The 21,731-nt window shown below is 47.7% G+C and overlaps 1 protein-coding gene across 1 annotated transcript in view; it reads right to left on the reverse strand.

Annotated features, from left to right (window-relative positions):
- The window catches only part of LOC135904973 (uncharacterized), a 75,886-nt gene that overhangs the window by 10,535 nt on the left and 43,620 nt on the right, over nt 1–21,731 (reverse strand). Inside the window, exons 9-10 of the mRNA XM_070541233.1 lie at nt 20,680–20,824; nt 18,395–18,595 (exon numbers count right to left, since the gene is read on the reverse strand). Of these exons, the coding sequence (XP_070397334.1) occupies nt 18,395–18,595; nt 20,680–20,824 (346 nt within the window). The remainder of the gene's footprint in view (nt 1–18,394; nt 18,596–20,679; nt 20,825–21,731) is intronic.

Consider the following 21,731-nt stretch of genomic DNA (forward strand, 5'->3'; position numbering starts at 1 on the left):
GTCCAATCAGCGCGCTACACACACCCTTACACTCCTGAAAACCAGTGTCAAGGCGATATCACGCATAATCTCCTGCGTAACATCCAAGAACAGAGGGATGAAGGAAAGGGACACCCTCCGACCGGTCAGTAGTCTGGTGGTGAGCAGAATCACATACAGCCTGCCTTACTACCACCTCACACACTCCGAGGCGAAGCAGGCCGACACACTTTTGAGGATGGCGTTCAAGACCGCTCTCCGCCTGCCGATGAGTACATCGACTGAAAAATTATTGGCGCTAGGGTTGCACAACACTCTCAGCGAACTGACAGAAGCCCATTACGTCTCGCAACAACCGAGACTTGCGCGGACTCACACGGGCCGGCAGGTCCTACACACCTTGGGGTTCCAAGCAATGACAACACGAACCCAAGAAACCTGCTTAATACCTCGTGTAGGGGTTGTGGACAGACTTCGGGATGAAAACAAAACTTGGGAGGGTTTATTTTACATTATATAGAGAGGTGAGAGTCAAGTAACAGTCGTACAGTCATTACGGGCCGGCAGCAACTCGGACGCTGCGGCCCGCGGCAAGACGTTCGAGAGAGATGAATCAGGGAATCAGGGAATGCTTTGGTCTCTCTGGAATGCTTCTTTTAAACCCTTCGAGGACTGGAAGTCGTGTCATGTTTGGCCAATGGGAGAGTCCGCTCAGATGATGCCATTTTCAGCCAATGGTTGGCGCCCGTATCGCGTTGTCACACCCGTCGGCTCTCTGCGGTCTTGCCTCGCTGACTTCCAATGCGCTTCTTCCAAGACGAAGAAAGGGTGTTGCTCATGCTCCACTGTCCGAGGGCCCACCTGCTCCTGGTGCTACGGCCCCGCAGCGGTAGCAAATGTCTTCTTCAAGGCGATGAAGTGGGACGATTGGGCTCCATTGTCCGAGGGCCCACCTGCTCCCGGTGCTACGGCCCCGCAGCGGTAGCAAATGTCTTCTTCAAAGGCGATGAAGAGGGACGATTGGGCTCCATTGTCCGAAGGTTCCTTCTACTCCCGGGCGCGTACGAATTTGTTGGCACTTGAACTTGTTGGCTCGTGCGCTCCTCTGGAATGTGCTGCGATTCGATGTGGTAAGGGGGAGCTTGAAGTAGGCGCAGGAAACAGCTCCATATCTAACAGCTCGTCCTCGCCCCGGTTGTTCTGAATGGCCGGTTAACTGAATTCGCTGACCATGAGGAACGCTGAAAGAAGCTGCAGGGCACTGGGGTCGAGCCTCGTTTGACGAACTTCGGGATCCTAGGCCCTGGAGAACATAAGTCAGACAAACAAAACAACACAGCGCTGCACCACGTGTAAGCACAGGCTCTTCACCCGTGACTCGCCAGGCTATTACTGAGTCAAAATGAACCCTGATCTTTTATTTCCCCAATTTTGACAAAACAGCGCCAACCACCCTTCCAAACAGCCATCCATTTCTCCTCGAATGCCGCCAAGACCAGAGTACTATGGTTGTTGCAAAACAAAGTGTCGTTGACGATGCAAACAACAAATGAAAACAGCCGAACATAACTTAAGTGGCCTAACTACACGAACAGCATGTTTCCAACCCTACCGCAGTGGCATACTTATCTCACGTGCCGGTGCCACTGAACAATCTGGTCAACCTCGCAAGTACGTAATCACAAGCCCACTATCCTTGTGGTCACTAAACAGATCGCGTACTTGCCCGTGTAGGCGAACTTTTCATTTACGCTTACTCACGTTTCTTCCCTGAAAGTCCTACAGGACACGTGACTGAAACGAACAATTAAACTCGCGGGACTTACACACTCCGCAGAAGTCTTAAAATGATGCGTCTTCTACTAACTCTTTCCACGCACGCTGACTAAAGAAGTCAGAATACGGCTGCCCTCAACACACACCAGCAACCCAGTCATAAATCTGCTTCCTTCCGTCCACACAGGACACGCGCTAATCGAACTAAGAACGCTTTTCAATGCAAATGATGCACTTACTGAAAACCTACGCGCTTAACCTTACAAAATTCAAAAACACTTAAAAAGAAAGAAGGTTAAATAACACACACGCGCGTTACGATAGGCCTCTCAACGATAACCTTGACTTTCAGGTTACTCACACACACAAAAAAAGAAAGCCTATTTACTCATTAACCAACACTCGCGAGACTACATGTTTACACAAACCTCATCTTTCAAATCACGGAGCTTCTCAAACGAAAACACAAAGCTCAAACCTTCCACATTGAAAGAAATCCCAGTCTCAATTCGCGAAAACTTTCCGATGCTCAAAACAAAACACTCCATTTCTACGGAAGCGCTCTTGGCCTCCCTTTCCAAACGTTTTCGACTGGCTCATACTTCCAGTCGGACTCGAGGTGGGTGCGATTTGAACGCTACTCTGGCTGCTCACTATCAGCTCCTTCAAGACGTTACAGTCCCCTGCCAATTTGCGTCCTCGCGCCCCGCTTTCAACATGACCTCGACTACCTGCGTCGCTACTCCCCACCTGGTCTCGTCCTGCCACCTTGCGTTTCTTCAAACTGCACGCTGAGCTGTGAAAAGAACTACGGAACGACGAGGAGTTTAACTGCCTCGTGCCCTTTGTCCGCGTCCGTGCAGAACATGCTTCGCGGTCCCCCTTTGACCGGTGGTTCGAACGTTTTGGGAGCGTCAACATCGTCCGTGACGACCGCACCTTTTTCCTCGTGCCCTGCCCATTTGGGTTGCTCGCCATCTTTGGCGGCGCTACATTAATTACCGACTTTCGGTCTTTACCGCGCTTCTTTTTACGCCGCTTTCTCTTTGCACTCGCATTCATGTCGCCTTCTCGTGCCTCGTGCTGGCCGGTACACATTTCATCCGCCCCGATCGGTCTCTTTCCCGCACAGTCTGAGTCATTTACCCTTAAATCTACTCTCACTTTGCCTCGTCTGGCGGACAGCCCAACCGACTCTGGAACAATGCAGCAGGCTTTACTCGAGTTAGACAACTCGCACTCTTGCGAACTGCCCTCTACTACATTGCCCAGCTCACGCTGTGCATCGGCACACAGCCCGTCGGTATCGATCGCTGTCTCTCGCGCACAGTCCGTATGATTAACAACTGAATCATCCCTATCTAGGCCATCTAGACTGGCGGAGAACCGCACCGATCCCTGAACAATGCAGTTGTATTCTCTTGAGCTACCCAGCTCGCAATCCTGAGAATTACCCTCAACTGCACCGCTCAGCTCGCACTTCACTTCTGCACGCACATCTGGCTCTACATGGGTGCTCGCGTCCCTCACGTCAGCAGTACCCTTTTCTTTGCTAGCAACCTCGCTAACATTACCAGCGACGCACACGCGCGGTAACTATGCCAATTTGTTCGCAGCTGACCTAGCTGTCTCCACAGTCATCTGTTGGCACAGAACCTCGTCGCTCTCCTTGCGGCCTTTAACGGCCTCTGTTGCCACTAAGGCATCGTTAGCAGCTAGCCTTTTCCCTTCACTTATGAATCGGCAGCTAAACTCACAGGCACTACTCTTCTCGTCGGCTTTTGGCGAAAATCTGCTAGACACTTCCTCATTCTTTCGCTCTGTACTTCCTAGAGAATTCTCAGACAGCCGTTGTCTCTGTGCCAATAACTGATCACAATGCTGTATCTCTTTGATCAATGCTGCCTTCTCTCTCTCATACTTTTGCTCACGCTCAAGCTTACGTTCCTGATACTCACGTTCGCGTTCATTCTCACGTTCGTGACGCTCACACCTAAAAGTAAGTTCTTGAAGCTCATGCTTCCGTTCATTCTCGCGTTCATCACGCTTACGCTCACTCCTAAGTTCACGACGCTCTCGCAAACGTTCACGACGCTCACGCTCCCGTGGCTCCTGTATCACCTCCCAAGCAAGCTCAATGCTTTTGCCATCATTGCCACTATCGTTAATCGCCTTTATGATAGCTGGCGTTTTCATACGTTCGTCCGCCTCAACTCCCAAATCGTCGCACACCAACAACAAGTCTAACCTCGTCAACCTTCTAAGATCCATGGCAGTTGCCCCGACAGGTGGTTAGAACTGTTTTCCTTATTAATTTGAACAAACACACAATGCATCAAACTCCCGATTCCCAGAACTATCAAAATGAACACACAACATTTGAGTCTGGCGAATCATAAGAAAAAAAAACCACACGCTCACTTACGGTTGCAGCACCCTGCCATCCGGTTCATTCGTCCGCTGTTCCCGGTTCCTCCGGACTCCCTGGGTCGAAGGTTCACTCCTCTTCGCTACTCCCAGTTTCTTCGGACCTCTTTCGACGAAGGCTCTCTCTTCTTCGCGCTTCCCGGTTCCTTAGGATCTCTCTCAACGAAGGTTGATCCGTAGCGCTGCCACCAGCTGATGCATTCGGAGGCGATCGCACCGCTGCCAACCAGATGTAGGGGTGTGGACGGAGTTCGGGATGAAAACAAAACTTGGGAGGGTTTATTTTACATTATATACAAAGAGGTGAGAGTCAAGTAACAGTCGTAAAGTCATTACGGGCCGGCAGCAAATCGGACGCTGCGGCCCGCGGCAAGACGTTCGAGAGAGGTGAATCTGGGAATGCTTTGGTCTCTCTGGAATGCTTCTTTTAAACCCTTCGAGGGCTGGAACTCGCGTCATGTTTGGCCAATGGGAGAGTCCGCTCAGATGACGCCATTTTCAACCAATGGTTGGCGCCCGTATCGCGTTGTCACACCCGGCGGCTCTCTGCGGTCTTGCCTCGCTGAGTTCCAATGCGCTTCTTCCAAGGCGAAGAAGGGGGTTCCTCATGCTCCACTGTCCGAGGGCCCACCTGCTCCCGGTGCTACGGCCCCGCAGCGGTAGCAAATGTCTTCTTCAAAGGCGATGAAGAGGGACGATTGGGCTCATTGTCCGAGGCCCACCTGCTCCCGGTGCTACGGCCCCGCAGCGGCAGCAAATGTCTGCTTCAAAGGCGATGAAGAGGGACGATTGGGCTCCATTGTCCGAGGGCTCCTTCTACTCCCGGCGGCTTACGAACTTGTTGGCACGTGAACTTGTTGGCTCGTGCGCTCCACTGGAATGTGCTGCGATTCGATGTGGTCCTGGAGAGCTTGAAGTAGGCGCAGGAAACAGCTCCATATCTAACACTCGTCACGTCCAGGACAGGTTTCACGTTGCTCCGATACCACGCAACATGGACCCCAACCTACACTCCGGCAGGAGGAGAGCAAGGGCCCAGTACATGGAGAAAGCGTTCAGGTTCAATACCACGGCCCGTTTTACGGACGCCGCCATATATGGGACGAACAACAAGGACGCAGTGTCAGTGGCATGCGACCACCGAGGCCACGTTACCTACGCTGCATCGACCCGCCCCTGCACGATCACGGAAGCCGAAGAGATGGCCATCGCGTTAGCCATCCGCGAGAGCCTACACACAAACCAATCACTGACGATCCTCACGGATTCCCAGCAGGCCTGCCGCAACTTCCTACAGGGAAGAATTGGAAGACCTGCTGCACAAATCCCAGCCCGAATACTCAAAGAGGACCCTGAGGACTTCACCACCCAAACCATCATGTGGATACCAGGCAACACTGGCATCACGGGCAACCTGCAGGCCGACAGAGCAGCTCGAGGATTCGTACATAACCGAGCACTCATAACGCCGGCTGCAGAAGACCCGGACCCTGTCGACCTCGAGTATTCAGCCATCGTTAACTACCACAGAGGGCGTCGCTTGCGATATCCACCACCCCATCGAAATCTAAAGACAGAAGATGCCGCTGCCTGGCGTAGGCTCCAGACAGGCACTTACACGAACCTACACTTATTACATCGGATACACCCCACAGCCTACAGGGACGAATGCCCATGGTGTGGGGCCACGCCAACCCTATACCACATTACCTGGGAGTGCACACTACAAAACATAGAACACCTAGACACGAACATCACGAGGGAGCAATGGGAGGCACTGCTGTCCAGCTCGGCCCTCGACGACCAGCTCAAGCTGATAAAGAGAGCCGAGAAGATGGCAAGAGCCAGCGGAGCCCTGGACTAAGGGCCCCGACCATTAGCGGTTTTCTGATTATTCTTTTTATCAAGTTTATCTGTCTGTCTGTTTTGCGAGCTGAGGAGTCTTTCTTATAGCTCGTAGCAAAGCATCCCGTAATGCTGCATTTTTTTATCATTCTTCCGGCCTGCTCACCAGCGTTTTTGTTGCGGTTTTCCTCAGTATGCTTAATATTTTGGCGTGGCTCCATCACTTCGCTCGTCGCTAACTGTTGTTATTCAATCGGAAGCACAGTATTATTGACTCTGCTTTGCGCCCTGAAAAAATTAGTGGCAAGTATCCCCGTAGTGTTGTAGGTGATGAGCGTTCACTAGTCAAAATTGAGCTTTTTTTTAAGTTTTAAGGCGAAAGCCTTGAGATCTTTATGTTCAAGGTCGCGTTCTAAACTGGAAGTATCAAGTGACCCAAGGAAGGCCAGAGGGGACCCAAAGCATGTCCACCCCTGTATGAGAGAATGATGAACCAAGTTAATTAATGAATCATTAGTGGTTGACATAAGGTGGATTAGGGAGGATTAAGGTTGATTAGAGTGTATAAAGAAGATTAAGGTGGATTAGAGTGCATTACGAAGGATTAAGATGCATGAATAAAGATTTAGGTGCGTGGAGGAGAATTATGGTGGATTATGGTGAAGTGTTGATGAAAGGGTATTAAGACCGATTGGGGTGGATTAGGGTGCATGAACAACAATCCAATCACTAATCAATCATTACTTTGGTAATCATTAATCATCTCTTATACGCGGCTGCCCATGTTTGGTTCGCTTCCCGCCTTCCTTCGGTCACGTGATATTTTCTGTAGCTCACAACGGGACCTTGGAACAGAGGTCTAAGGCTTTCGCTTAATAAGCCACGCACAAAGGGATGTGTCACAAGCAATACTAGACCAGACGCACGAAGTAAAGCATCTGACCATGTGGCAGAAAAATTGTCTGGAGTATAAAACTCTCCTCAAAGCTCCCTTTAAATCAGTATACCCCGTTCATATGGCTTTAAGAAAAAACCAACCTTCTCATAAACATAAGCATTATCGATGCTGTTATTAGCATTTCTCAAAATTTTCAACCCCATTGGGGCGCGCAACAGGCCCAAAATAACACGCCTCCATAGAATCCTGCGGCCCGTCCGCGGGAGCCCAGGAGGAATAGCGTGTCGTGCGCAGCCGGCGGGCGAGGAGAATTGAGGAGGAAAGCGCCGCGAGGAGGAGAGTCGCTACTTTCAAATTATCAAGGGGCTTTAGGCTCGCCCGCTAGGCTCCGGAGGGAGGGTGTGGTGGACGGGTTCGGGGGGGGGGGGGGGGGGCGTTTTACAGGTGGCCCAGGTGGCCACGGGTGACCTTTGCGCGCTTGCCCGGGCCACTCTATCTCGAAACCCTTCTGCGCAGGGAACAGAGTCCGCCGTGCGCTGTGTTTTCGCGGCTTAGTGCGCGTTGATGCGAGAGGCAGCACGAAGACCAATTCGCTCCCTGCTGCTGCCGCGATTTCTCACTCCAGTGTTTTGACAGCCGGCTTCCGCGGTCATCGAGTGAGATGTGCGCATGCTTGCTTGCGCGCGCGTGACACCATGCTTGTCGATTTAGTTAGCATGCCTATGTCTACGACTTCAAACAGCCGATAAAACTACTGCTATCCTTAGTTAATACAGCCATCCACTAATTTGCTATCGCAATCAATGCTTCGCCTTGCGGGCGAAATTTCGACTTTTAATACTAGCTCTACAAGCACTCTTTAAACCCGGTTCAAACTTTTTGTACTAAAGAACTGCATATATATGATTTGCTGTGCAGCCTTTGTAAAAAATATACGGTCCAAACACCGCGTTCACCATAAACGTCTTTCTGCCGTGTGCTCAAGTTTTTATGGCGCCCGTGATAATGAGTGCAATAGTTCTTTTAATTCCTCAGTAAGTTGGAACTTTTGCCATGTCATGACATGGCAAAAGTCCTTAAAAGCTTAATATAGCCAGTAGTGACCGTGGCGGTCACAGGAGAACTAACATGTATACTTTTGACAAAGACTGTATATAGCGCTAAGGAAACATAAAATACAGTACCAACACGCTTATTGCACAATTCATACAGAACATTTCTTTGAAACATTTAGGATACGAACGTATGAAAAACTCAGTGCTCTTCCACTCTCTGAAGAAGGATGACCAGCGAAGCTGGGTATGTGGGCCCCTTAATGGCGAACAACACCTGCGCCGTGGGTCGCACCAGTATCGCACTATCTTAGGGATCGGCCCACGTATGGTTAGTGCTTAAAGCTTGTTTCACCTCCTTAACGGGCCGGCCCGGTATTGTACTACCCTCGATATCGGCCCAAGTATGAGGAGTGCTTAACGCCTGCTTCACCCTCGCGTGAGTCGGCCCGGCATTGCACTATCTTCGGTATCGGCACACGTATAGGGAGTGCTTAACGCCTGCTTAACCCCGCCGTGGGTCGGCCGAGCATTGCACTATTTTCGTGATCGGCCCACGTGTGATGCAATGACTTTTTATGCTCGTAGGGCTGTGTCAGTCACGGCGCGTACTCGACGGCACGTACGCATGTGGCGTCGACGCAGACGCCGGAGAGGAGAAGGTGTGCCTCCTGGGGGAACTAGCTCTTAATAGCTTCGCTCTAAATACTGCAATGTTTCAAGCACTTAAAGGGAGACTATAGGTTACCAGAAAGTCAAGTTAAAGTAGTAGAGCAATGCTGTAGAACGTCTAAGGCGTCAATATAGTCGCGAACAGAGCTTTAGTAACCGAGAAATTGAGGTGAATGCATGACATGATTTGAGACCCCCCAGCGACATTCCGCTACTAGCCTGATGACGAAAGCACTCCTCATAATTTGTGTTACTAATACTCAACTACTCGTATAAAAATATCATTTCATTCGATTATAAGACGGAAAAAAATGCTACTTGTCTACGTCTATTCGATTCTAAGAAAAAATAACATTTTGACGTTACCCTTCCGTAGTATGGGTGGCTGAAACGTTTCGTTTTCGCTCAACTCTGCGCCGCGCACGCTTTGGAGTTTCAGTAGTTTCGTTATCGCGTCATGCTGTGCGGGTTCTGCTGGCTCGCGAAACTTTCATTTCGAACAAGCAGTGAGAATACCACGTCCATGTGATGTCGCGGGAAGCCCTTGTTGCTTTCCCGCTCCAGAGAGCCGGTGTCGAGGTCGCCGTCGTAGTACGCAACGACGCCGGCAGTGCGAGCCCTCAGCAGCAGGTCGCGCTCGTCAGTGCTCAAATCGCTGAAGTTGAGTCTAGCATCGCGAGCCAATCAGTCGTTGTCAGGGTCCATTGCGACGAGCGTCGAAGGTTGCATCATAGAATAAAGTACCAGCTTATGGGCGCGCGTTTCTCTTTCCGCTAGCCGCCATACTCCTGCTTTCGCTCTGCTGTCGGCTCTGTCTTGGCTCTGTTTCTGGCCGCGCGTTCGCGTTTTGCGCAGAAAAGCCGTAGCGCCGTCTGCCGACGCCGTTCTACTCACCGATGGCGAAAGTCACTATGAGACCATGATGTCAGTATTCCTCGATCGGAGGGCGGGCGACTTAACTGCGCTAGAGGTACGCGGACGCTTCAGAACGTATTTTCTCTTAAAATAAGTCTCTCCTTGGCACGAAACAAGCATTTCGAGGTTTCTGGGACTGTATTTCAACAGTCCACGTTCACGTAATGATATTCCTTTAGTGTCCCTTTAAGGCAGCCGCATATAGTTTTTTGTTTTTCACGAACGTTGGGGACGCAACAGTTTCAACGCGGTGTTCATCAATCGATTCTTTGCAAGGCGCAGATAAATAGAACCACCAATGACTCACATCGTATAAATATACGTCAAGTCGTGCATGAAATCTCAGAGTTTTTAGTTTTATTTGGGTGGTTCATTTATTCACATGATTACCGCACATCAGAGTGAACGCCCGAAAAACTGAATGCGGTATGTTAATTGTCGTTGCACTGCACTGCACAAAAAAATAAAAGAAAATACGTAAGACAATTCAGTTCCCTCAAGAAATAAATTATAAGGGATAGTTCGTGCAAAGTTTGACATACCGGCACCTTTGCCGCTTTTCGTGGCACAAGAAGTCTTCCTTCTACGTTAAAACGGTGCGGTTTAGGCTAGTTGGGATGCCATAATTAGCTAGATCTACAGCGTTAAGCAGAGGACGAGTACACAGCGTCACAGGCGACGACAAGCGCTAACTTCCAACTGAGCTTTATTGTACCGGAAAACGGAAATAAGTAGACGAAGGCAAAAAAAAAACGTGATTAACTAGAGATGAGGCTAAGGAAAGAGCAAAACCCATACTATCGCTAGGTGCGCTCGTCGGCACCCCTTGTACAGCTTTTCCAGAAGGAAGCACAGACGTCTTGCTCTGAGATAAGCCTTATTCGCGCGTCATCTGAGTAGCTTCAACGTTGATGCTACAGTGTGGTCGTGCCAGTGTTTATAGAGTATTCGCATGTGTTTGAAAATTCGTCTACATTTGCATGGCCTGCATGTGGGCAGGAAAAGCCATCCTTGCCACTACGGAGACAATTCGCATGTCCTGGTAGGCAGGCGTTCGCACATCTGCGGGTATATGACCCACGCAAAATGCGCCGGCATTGCATTATCTTCGGGATCGGCCCACGTATGGGGAGTGCTTAACGCCTGCTTCACCTTCGCCGCGGGTCGGCCCGGCATCAGATATCTTAGGGATTTGTATTTCACACCTAGCGCACATGCGACAAAGCTCTTCCTGCGATTAACACTGCAACTATCCGACTTTCTCCCAGGGACCGGTTAGTTTCGAAACGGTAATTGATTTGAAAGGGGCAGAAAACACCACACCGAACGCCAGCCCGTTGTGCAATCTTTTTCAACCAGGGGAAAAGTGTGTGCTTCGCAGGAATGACAGCCTTTTCCTGTGCCCAGATTTTCTATCACGAAGGATACACCTCCGCGGTTGGAACGATTAACGCTTCCGGATAGTCTGAAGCCTTATTAAGGCGGGATAGATACTTGAGCTTCAAAGCAGTTAGGGACGGTGCAATGGCACCATCGGTCTGAGGCATTCCAAAGGCAACAGTGTGCAGTACCTCGATCCCTCTACCATTTCATCGCCCTCTAGCGGATCCCTAAATATTTTTCTTAATTTTCGCTTGGCACTAACGATTACTCTGGCAATCACGTCGCTGCAGCCACGATGCCAAAACCCACAGGACCTTTTCCCACGTCCTCGCACTACCACTCGCTTGGGAAAATTTTTCGCAGCTTTTACTCAGTGGCTAGATCCACTCTACGACCAGCAAAAACTTAAGACCGCGACAATCGCATTCTGATGGGGCTGTAATGGGAAAATCCCCATTTGCTTGTTGTGAACGCATGATCAACAATCCAACGTGATCGAAATCAACTCGAAGCCCCCTAGTACTCTCATCATGGCGTACGTGTTTCCTCGGCACATTAAACCCATGGCTTGATTCGATTCGGTGAACGGCTTTGAACACCTGTGAACGTGCTCGTCATTGGAACAGCATTGCTACACCTGCCTAAGCGAGTTGTTCAGTATATGTACACGTTGTTACGTGCTAGGCACCGGCATTAAAGAAACAAAGAAATGGCACGGCACTTCGGCTACGATTCATTTCTTGAGAACACAGTGTGCCTTGTTTTGTCTAAGCCGAGGCTAGATATCTGTCCTCAGATGCTCACTGAGGCATATAGCAGCTTCGCGCTAAAGCGATTTCACGAACCGACACATAGTAAATATTTTATTGATAAAAAAAACAAGGCGAAAAAAGGCATCGTATATACTGTGCCTGACGAATGATAAATTGGTCAGCGTACCTTCCGCAATACTTCATAGCACGAGGGTATCATTTGAACATTGAATAAGGCAAATGATGCTCACATCGTTATGCTTCGTCAAGCCACCGAAGCATAAAAAAAAAGGTTCTGTATTCGACATACGTAAGCCCATGTACTCAAATGCGTTTGCTTGCGTTCGGATTCTAATCGCCAGAACATGATCGATTCTCTGAAAGGAGTACGAAATGTGTGCAGGGAGATTCATCGCCGACGAGTAAAACTTGTGTTGCATCGATACAGGTAAATTTGCAGCTGTCTTTGCTAAGCAACCGAAGCACAAGTGAGCCCTCGCACGAAGTTCCTCCACAACTTTACTATGAGCGCACTGGCAATAACAAAGCGACATATGCGCTAACACCGTACTATATATACATATCTAAACGACGTCGCTATGTCTTGAAATCTCGCGAAATAATACCTGAAGCTACAATATTTACACGTAAATAGGCCAAATACAAATACAGATCGAAATCTATATATTGAATTCGGCTAGAAATAAAAGCAGCGGACACTCGCTGTCGAGACGCCGGTGTGAGGAAGCGCGGCAGCAGTACTGAGCGACGTGCCCTTCGTGCTGTCTATCGCTTTATCGTAAACTGAGCGGCGAGAACACACCACGCGCAAAGGTATGAAGCTTCGGCGCACCCCAACGCTGATCGCTTTCAATATATGGTCCGTACGGTCGCTCACGGCTGCGCAATACGAAGTTGCTGCCAGAGTACTACCACAGAGAAACAAATTCAACAGGGGACACGGCGAAAACGGGCAACAGGAAACACGCCAAGTTCTGCGTTCACGCCATCCGTTAGTTGACGCGCGCATCGAGAAAAAAGGATGCGAAATGACCTTATAGACAGCGTTTTATTTTTTATTCCTTCACCCTAAAAATGAAAAGTTCTTGCGTATGAACGAACCTTTACTTTGTGACTTATTTTTCTTGCGTTACCTAGCCACAAGCTAACGGCATGCCAGACACGCTGACGAAGTGAGCGAGGCTGCCTGCGCATGTGAAGTTCGCGTGTTCGTCTCTTTTGGATGTAGCCTGTTTGTTGGGTTCCCGGCGTGTTCTTGCGTTCCTTCCGCACTTCGACATGGCACGACTGCACTATTGGTCTACGGAAAGGCGAGAAATTTTGTTTGACAGTCTGCGTAGCATTTTAAACAATTTAGGCTTTTACGGCACGGAACCGAATCTCGTGACGTATAGTTCGCGAAAAACAGCTCGGTCATCTTGGCGTAGTTAACTTGAGGTAATGACTCATTCTGGGAGATGTTTGCGATACTTTCTGTGAGCCCCAACATTACTGTAACATATTCCGGTGGTGTCTGGGCACGCCACGCTCGCCTTCCTGTCGCAGTTAGCGAAAAGGAGCTCGGGTGTGTGACGCAGCTAGTTAGTTTCGCGTGTACTGAATGTTACTGGAACTAGGAAGGAACAGCGGCAACCAAGAACCAGGGAGAACGACACAGGACAGGCGCTTGTCCTTTGTCGTTCTCCCTCTCGTTATCGTCTTACTTGGCGCCATACCTTCCTGATTCAAGTGTGCATCATCTAGCCCAAATGGATGTTGTTCTGAACCACGAATCTTACTGGGACAAGTTTTGGCGCTTTCTCTGACCCCCAACGTTATTGTACCTAATTTCGATGCTTTTTGTGGTACTTTTGAAGCGCACTGGCAGCACTTGGTGTTGTGACACAATTAGCGAAAAACAGCTCGGTTGGGATGACAGTTTCATTGATTGATTGATCATTTATTACTCATCTTAGCACCCACTTCTGCATTACAAAGAACTTTTGGGACCAATAGGCAAAGGCCAGTGATAGGCCCGACATTATATATATATATATATATATATATATATATATATATATAGTCATATAATGAGAAGCCAACAAACACTGACACCAAGTGCAACATAGGGGAAATTGCATGTGCTTAATAAATGAAATAAAGTAATTATAAATTAATGGAAATTAAAGTGGATGAAAAACCAACTTGCCGCAGGTGGGAACCGAACCCACAACCTTCACATGTCGCGTGCGATGCTCTACCAATTGAGCTACCGCGGCGGCGTTTCCCCATCCACATTTTTGGGTATTTATGTGTACTAGTAGAACCCTGGGAGCGTTAGCCAGCGTCCCCACTCACAGACCTTGGCGGCGGACGTGGAACGTCTTTATATCGGCATTATAACATATATATATATATATATATATATATATATATATATATATATATATATATATATATATATATATATATATATATATATATATACACACCGGCAACAACAAAAAACAGTAAAAACATGACAATGAGTGAAACAGAAAAGTAAGTGGTGTGCTTTTCCCTGCAGCAAACTGGAACTAAACAAAATTGCAATAGGAAAAAAAAGAAAAATATAAAATAACGCGCATGGCAGATTTGTTTTGTTTTTTTAAACAGGGCATGCATAGACTTCAGTGTCACAGTAAAGCTTTTTGCACGTGTGAAAAAATATGGAATGCTGGGTTATGCAGTGTACAAGGAAACAAACTAAGAAGTGAGAAAAAGACATCTGGATTCAAGATGGTAAAAGAAAGCAGAACAAAACTTTGCGTTATATACCAATTGACATCTCGGACGTTGCAGTGAATGGAAACAGAATAGGTAAGTTTGTAATCTGTAATGTCTGAATGATGAAAAAGAAAATCACGTAAGCGAAAGCAATTGCAGATAATATTCTTCAAGTTCCTAGGAAAAGCTTTGAGAATGTTATATTTTGTGTGGTATACTGCTCCATATTTTACGCCAGCAAATTCTAGTACCCTTTGACCATAAATGTTGCTACTGGGAGGAAGATTAAAGTTACCTAATGTGACATGTATAGTGGGGCGGGCTGATTGATGCCTGAAACAGAGCAGCCGGAAAGGGATGGCTAAACATTACGACGTTATATGCAATCTGTGCAATTCGTAAGTCGCGTAGCTGATAAAACGGTAAAATTCTGAGCTCTCAAAAGCAAGGCTTGCTTGAAGCGGTGTAAGTAGACTGTGTCATTATTCTAACTGCACGTTTTTCTTATATACTTATGGGATAAATATACGTTTTAAAAATGCATCCCCAAGTTTTAATACGGTATAGTAAGTGACTGTGAATTAAGGCAAAATAAACAATGTGCAATGTATTGATTTCAAAATAGTTCCATGTTTCTGCAAAAAGAAAGATCTGTACTGCCGAAGTAGAACTATTCATTAATAGCTGCCATTTGGGACAAAATAATTCATATAGATACCTTGGTGTAGTTTTTGATAAGTATATGCACTGGCACGAACACATCAGTGGAAAAATAGCATCCGGGTGCTATTTTGGAGCCAACAGCACTGATGTGTTCTTGGAAGTGCATATACTTATCAAAAATTACACTAAGGTATATATATGAATTATTTTGTCCCAGAAGGCAGCTATTAATAAATAGTTCTACTTTTGCAGTACAGATCTTTCTTTTTTTGTGTGTGGAGAATGGAACATAACATATTTTCTTCTTCAAGTATTGACGGTGGTCTTGTTGGCCGAAAACCATTTGGAAGTTCTGTCGAGCTTAGCGTTAGCTTTTGTCGCCAATTCTGTAAGATTTTTGGCTGTTAATACAATCCATGTATCATCGGCATACATGATAATTTCTGCATAGTGTAATAGTTGGCGTGTACTGAATTCCAGTGAGACAAGTTTGTGACGCTTTCTATGGCCCCGCAACATATACTTTCTTTCGGTACTCGCGCTTGTCGAAAACGCGACGAGCGATTGCCAAGAGTGATAACACGGGAGTGGGGTGCTTGCGCAGGCAAAACGCCCAAGAGAGCTCAAAAACCAGGAACTTGAATATTTGTCTTCTGATCGACTGAAAACAGCCTTTGCATGCACGTATTTGTCTTGCGTGCGAGCAGAAGGCATTCTGCAAGCTTCTAGCATGGTGGCCTGTGTTGTGACCACCTCTGTGTATGTAGAGTACCGTCGCGTCGGCTGAGTCCAAGTTGTTTTGGAAAGGCGCAGTCGCCCGTATATTTGTGCTTTAAAATTGCAGGAAATAGTTCCCGGGAATGGGGGAATGCTTGGAAATCAGATGTTTTCTTCGTATTTTATGGTATTCTTTGGGATGAGTCGGGTACATTCTATGGCATGTGTCATCATCAGCAGCAGCATCAGAATCATTGGACTGTTTTATGTCCACTGCAGGACGAAGGCCTCTCTCTGCGATCTCCAATTACCCTGTTCTGCCCCAATCGATTCCAACTACTGCCTGCGAATTTCATAATTTCAGCTTCCCGCCTATAGTCTTCTGCCGTCCTCGACTGCACTTCTTTTCTCTTGGCGCCCATTCTGTAACCCTAATGGTCCATCGGTTATGTAACCTACGCATTAGATGACCAGCAAAGCTCCATTTTTTTTCTTAATCTCAATTAAGATATCGGATATCCACGCGTTTGCTCTCTGATCCGCACCGCTCTCTTTCTGTCTCTTAACGTTACGCCTAACATTCTTTTTACTATATTTGCGATATTCACTACTATATATTTACTACTATATATTACATTATTTACTAGCAAACTAATTCCGCTAAATAGCTTCTTAGTTTCAAGTCTTGCGACACATGTTTGTAATCGACAGTTGAAGGAAACCATCGCATTAGTCTAGTCTAGTGCTTACATGTGTCAAAACGGCTATGTAGATTGAAGTCGCTGGCGTCAAATTTAATTTATCTGATTACGAGCGCGGTGCCTCGTAACGCGACTCTCTGTCGAATCTTGTGTGACGTAAAAAAACGTTGCGTAAAGTGAAGCGGCCCCCGTTCTTAATCCGACTGCTCCTGTGCACAGCCGCCGATTGCATGCATCCGCCGCTTCGGGAGCAGGCATAGAGTTTCTCACTACATTACCTAGAGGGAAATCTGGCGCTGCTGCGCTGTGGTATGCATGGGAATGCCGGTATATTGTGGATTCGGATTGGCATCGTTCTCGTAGAGACAGGACACCTTGAAGACGCGCTTGGCAAGTACCGTTCCGTCTGTCACGATGATTCATTTTCTACTAAAACAGCACGTGAAAAGCTGTTTTAGCTTTATTATTACGCGAAAACATGTTTTGTTTAACTATGAGAACTTGTTATTGTGTGTACGACTACATGTTACGTAAAAAGTATCAGCAGGCCGCTAAAGTTGGAGGACAGACGACAAGGTTCGCGCTCGCTTTGAAACAGTTGGTCGTCTGTTCTTGCTTTTCTTCGCTTGGTCATGCATCGTGGGTGAGTAGAGATGTAATATGCGTGAATGGAAACATTTTATGAAGATTTTACTTTGAGAACTCGTTATTTGCGTAGCCATATCCACGTTTTAGACAAAGCCTCTTACAACACCAGCCAACACGAGCCTCGGAGACACATATACCGTCATTCCCATGACGGCACGGTGCCCCCTTAAGAAACTCCCATAGACGGTGGCGCCAGATTACCCTCTAGGTGTTATAGTGAGAAACTCTATGGGAGCAGGGGTCGGCCGCACTGATTTATCGCGCCGTACGGCCCAGCTTCATTTCACGCCGCCCCGCTGCGTCACATCCGGCTGCGCTACGTCACTGCGACTCGCGCTTTACGGGGCAGCGTGCGTAATCGACTAAATTGAAGGAATTTGCCAGATGCCAGATATTTTCGGTTTCCATGGCCGTTTCCAAAGTAGAAACACGGAACTAGACTTTAGTGAATCCCCTTCAATGTTACAGTACAAGAACTTGCCTTAAAATTCGTAACAGAGAAGTTAATCATGTAATTGGTTTAATTAGTGAACAAAACGCTTTTCTTTTTGCAAATGATGTCCAAATAGGCAGAAAGTTATTCTTTAGTGACGCGATTGGAGTAAATTTTGTATATCCTTTATTTTCTTACGAACGTGCTCCAATTAAAAAAAATATATATACATACATATTATTCACATTCCCTCCGCTCTATCTCCATGGAGCGAATGCAGGATTCTGTAGTAAGTAAATAATAAATAAACGTGGCTGCTACGTAATGCGTGTATTGTTATGTGTGTCCCATTGTGGGCCGCCATCGTGCCAAAAGAATTAAAATTTCTAAGGGAAATTACTGATGAATTGTGACAGGTCTAAATTGTCACCTCTCAACGTTCTGCGCTTAAATCAGACACTATTCATGAATTCAAACATGGTTGCATAGATAGATAGATAGATAGATAGATAGATAGATAGATAGATAGATAGATAGATAGATAGATAGATAGATAGATAGATAGATAGATAGATAGATAGATAGATAGATAGATAGATAGATAGATAGATAGATAGATAGATAGATAGATAGATAGATAGGCCACGGCCAGTGAAAAGATAAGGTAATGTAGTCAACCGGAATTCGTTTGATGGACACAATACATTCGCGTCCTTCCAAGCACCCAGGATTCGCACTGCGATGTAATTGCGGGTGCGCACACGTACCTTGGCGATGCCAGCGAGCTGGTGCCTATTTTCCTTCTGGTTGCAGCCGTCACCAGGGGCGTAGTTCTTCACCCGCTTCCATGAGTCGGTGTGCACGTAGTACCAGCGGCCGTACAGACCCACGGAAACGGACAGTGCCGCCGTCTTCACGCCCTTGTTCCGCATCTTGTCCAGGTCGCCGGCGTGCCTGATTGCAGTAAACTGCGCATGCGTTGCCGCGGTGTAGAGAGAGGTTGTTGATGTCACGTGATTAGGCGTTATCATTCACGCCCTCGCATTGCTACGCAAAGTCGATGGTGGTCGGTATCGACAAAGCACTTATAGTAGACTCGTCCCAGTTATTCTCGAGCTCCAAACTTCATTTATATAACACAGCGCGGTATAGGTCCGTGGCGTTGGCGTTGCGCTGCCAAACTTGGGCTCACGGGTTCCATCGTGGCTGCATGGACGCATCCCAACGGGGTTAGGATGCGGTAAGGGTAACGATCGTGCTCGGCACATTGGGTGCACATTAAAGAACCCCAGCTGGTCAAGTTTAATCCGCAGTTCCCCAGTAAGGCGTGCCTCATTATGATCCCAGGAATGTACTTTTTATTTATTTCTCTCCTCTTTATTGGTTTTGATTTCTGGCATGCGTCCAACAGCTCCATATAACCACAGCTGCACCGGCCAACACATAAAACGGGGGAGACGCCACCACCTTTGAGAGGGAAGTATAGAAATCCCATATTCATAAGCCTACAACGGGATGCATCGTTATAGAAACATAGTATCGGTACAAACGGGGCATTCATATAAGAAAAATTTTCTTCGCTTTTACAGAGCGCAGCTAGGTCACCTTTGCATATAGCGCTTATTCACGCGAATTATGACATCTTTCTCGGTTGTCCTGCAAATATCACTTCTTCAATGACGCTTTTAAGGGCATAATAAAAAAAACGACCTTCGTTGCACGAAGTGAGCTCGCATTTAGCGTGAGCGTACTTTCTCTCATTTCTGCTGTCATTGTTTATCTAATAATTCTCTTATTGTTCATGTTATTGTTCCTCTAAATATTTCTGTTATTTTTCAGCCCACTTCAATATATCACAGTTACTTCGATTATTAAACGACTGTTTTGGTTCACATTTCATTTAGTAGGATCCGCTGGTGGTGCTTCTTCATCTTCCGACCAAAGCGACGACTTCGGCGTAGGTAAACTAACGTTGTTCTAGACTTCTAGACGGCGCTGCCGTTGCATGTCAGTCCTTCTAAGCTCATAGTTCAGCTGCAAGATCATGAGAAGCACCCGCTCCGTTTAGACTACTTCACAGCAATCGAGCACCGACTGTTCTTTCCACTTGTGGCTATGGTGTTGACCTGCTAAGCACGAGGTCACGGGATCGAATCCCGGCCACGGCGGCCCGCATTTCGATGGGAGAGGGGAAAGCAAAAACACCGGCCTACTTAGATTTAGGTGCACGTTAAGGAACCCCTGGTGGTCAAAATTTCTGGAGTCCCCCACCACGGCGTTCCTGAAAATCGGATCGTGTGTTTGGCACGTAAATCCCTATAATTTTATTTTGAACTTTTCTTTTTCTTTACAAGCGCCGATGCAGAAGAGACTATGCGCCTCTCCGAGCAGCGAATTGTATCTAGCGCTGAAGCCATGCACTCCTGGCAGTGCCAGGTGAGCCGATGACGTCATCCGCAGCGCCGCTTGCCTGTTCTTTTCTGCGCCATCGATCGTCCGCCGTGACAGCTGCGCGGCTCACCTCATTCTTGGGGTTGTGGGAACTTCTATCGCCGAGCTTCGTACACCCGCATCGCGAACCTTCAAAAACGGGGCAATATAGGCTCACGCGTATAACAGTCATACCGAAGGAGCTACCCAGGTGATCACATGAGAATCAATACTGCGTAGCGTGGCAGACCTTGTCATCCTCCTAGTATGAAGCTGCGCGCCTCTCCCCCCCCGCCCGCAAAAAAAGAGAGAAAAGAAAGAACAGTCTCAACAAGGAAAACATATATCGAGGGTTACGCTTCCGTGTGCCGCATGAGCTGTAAGTGATAGCAGAAGTCACAATAACTTCACGATGTCCCTGCTCTACTCATGCACTACAAGAAGTACAAAGTGATTCCATGGTAAGCGTAGCATTTATGGATCCGGCTCCTGTTTCTATTGCAAAATCCATGTAGCCATTACTTGAGACTGTTAAGTTATTATTACGCAAATTCTATACTTCAGATATTCTGCCTTTATTCTGACCATACTACAGGGGAATGTGGTATTGAAGCTTTCTCACCAAGTTGAAGAAGTAAATGTTCTTGAACACAAGATGCTCTGGTTGTCTCAGTAGATTCTCTGGCAAAATTCTGCATTCCTTATCATAGCTGTCCAGATCGTATAGGTGCGCTTTCGAGATGAATAGGTCCGGCATAAGCACGGTCCTAAAAAAAAAGAATTGAAACAGTGTGAAGAGCTGCGAAGCATTAGATGAATCCTTCATTCAATTTCTTTGTCTAGTTCACTTGATGCTCACAATTATGAGCATGTATAAAAACCTACATCGTTACGTTTGGTTACAAATTTTGTCAACTACGGTTGAGTGAAGTAACTTTATTTCGGTCCAGAGAAGACGCATGGGAGACCCCGCCCCACCCGGCTAGTCCCACGTAGGGACCGCCAAGCCGAGCTTGACGGCCCGATCGCGGGCACTCCGGACGGCCAGGGTTTGGTCTTTGAGTTCCGGGCTGCCCAAGAGCGCAGTCCACCTATCCTCGCTAAGGAGGAGCCGATGGCTTCACACTCCCACAACACATGGTCCAATGCTGCCCTTAGTCCACAGGCAGGGCAGCCCGCACTGGGATATCTTTCAGGGTATATGACATGAAAAACCGCAAGGTTTGGGTACGCATGGGCTTGTAAATGTCGAAGGGTAACCGCCCGCGCCCTGCATAAGGCGGGGTGCGGGAGGGGGAACGCCCGTCTTGAGTAGTGTGTGGTGATTCCATTAAACGTAAGCAAGGGTTCCCCGCGGGGCAGGGGGACTGCTGAGGCGGCGCGGTCAGTGAGTCCTCGCGCGGCCTCGTGTGCGCCCTCGTTAGGGTTAGAGGGATAACCCTCAATCGACCCCAAGTGAGCGAGAAAACAAATGAGAGAATGCGGAGCGGTACTTTTGGCGCTTTGGAGAATGCGGAGGGCCTGGGGGGAGACCATACCCGTTTGGTAGGCCTTAATGGCTGCCTTGGAATCACTATATATTGCCTCTCTGCGACCATCGAGCACAGCCAGCGCGATTGCAACCTGTTCGGCTACCACGGGCCTCGAAGTGCGTACCGTAGCGCAGCAAGTGAG

The sequence above is a fragment of the Dermacentor albipictus genome, chromosome 6 (genome assembly GCF_038994185.2).
Source record: "Dermacentor albipictus isolate Rhodes 1998 colony chromosome 6, USDA_Dalb.pri_finalv2, whole genome shotgun sequence".
Taxonomy (NCBI): domain Eukaryota; kingdom Metazoa; phylum Arthropoda; class Arachnida; order Ixodida; family Ixodidae; genus Dermacentor; species Dermacentor albipictus.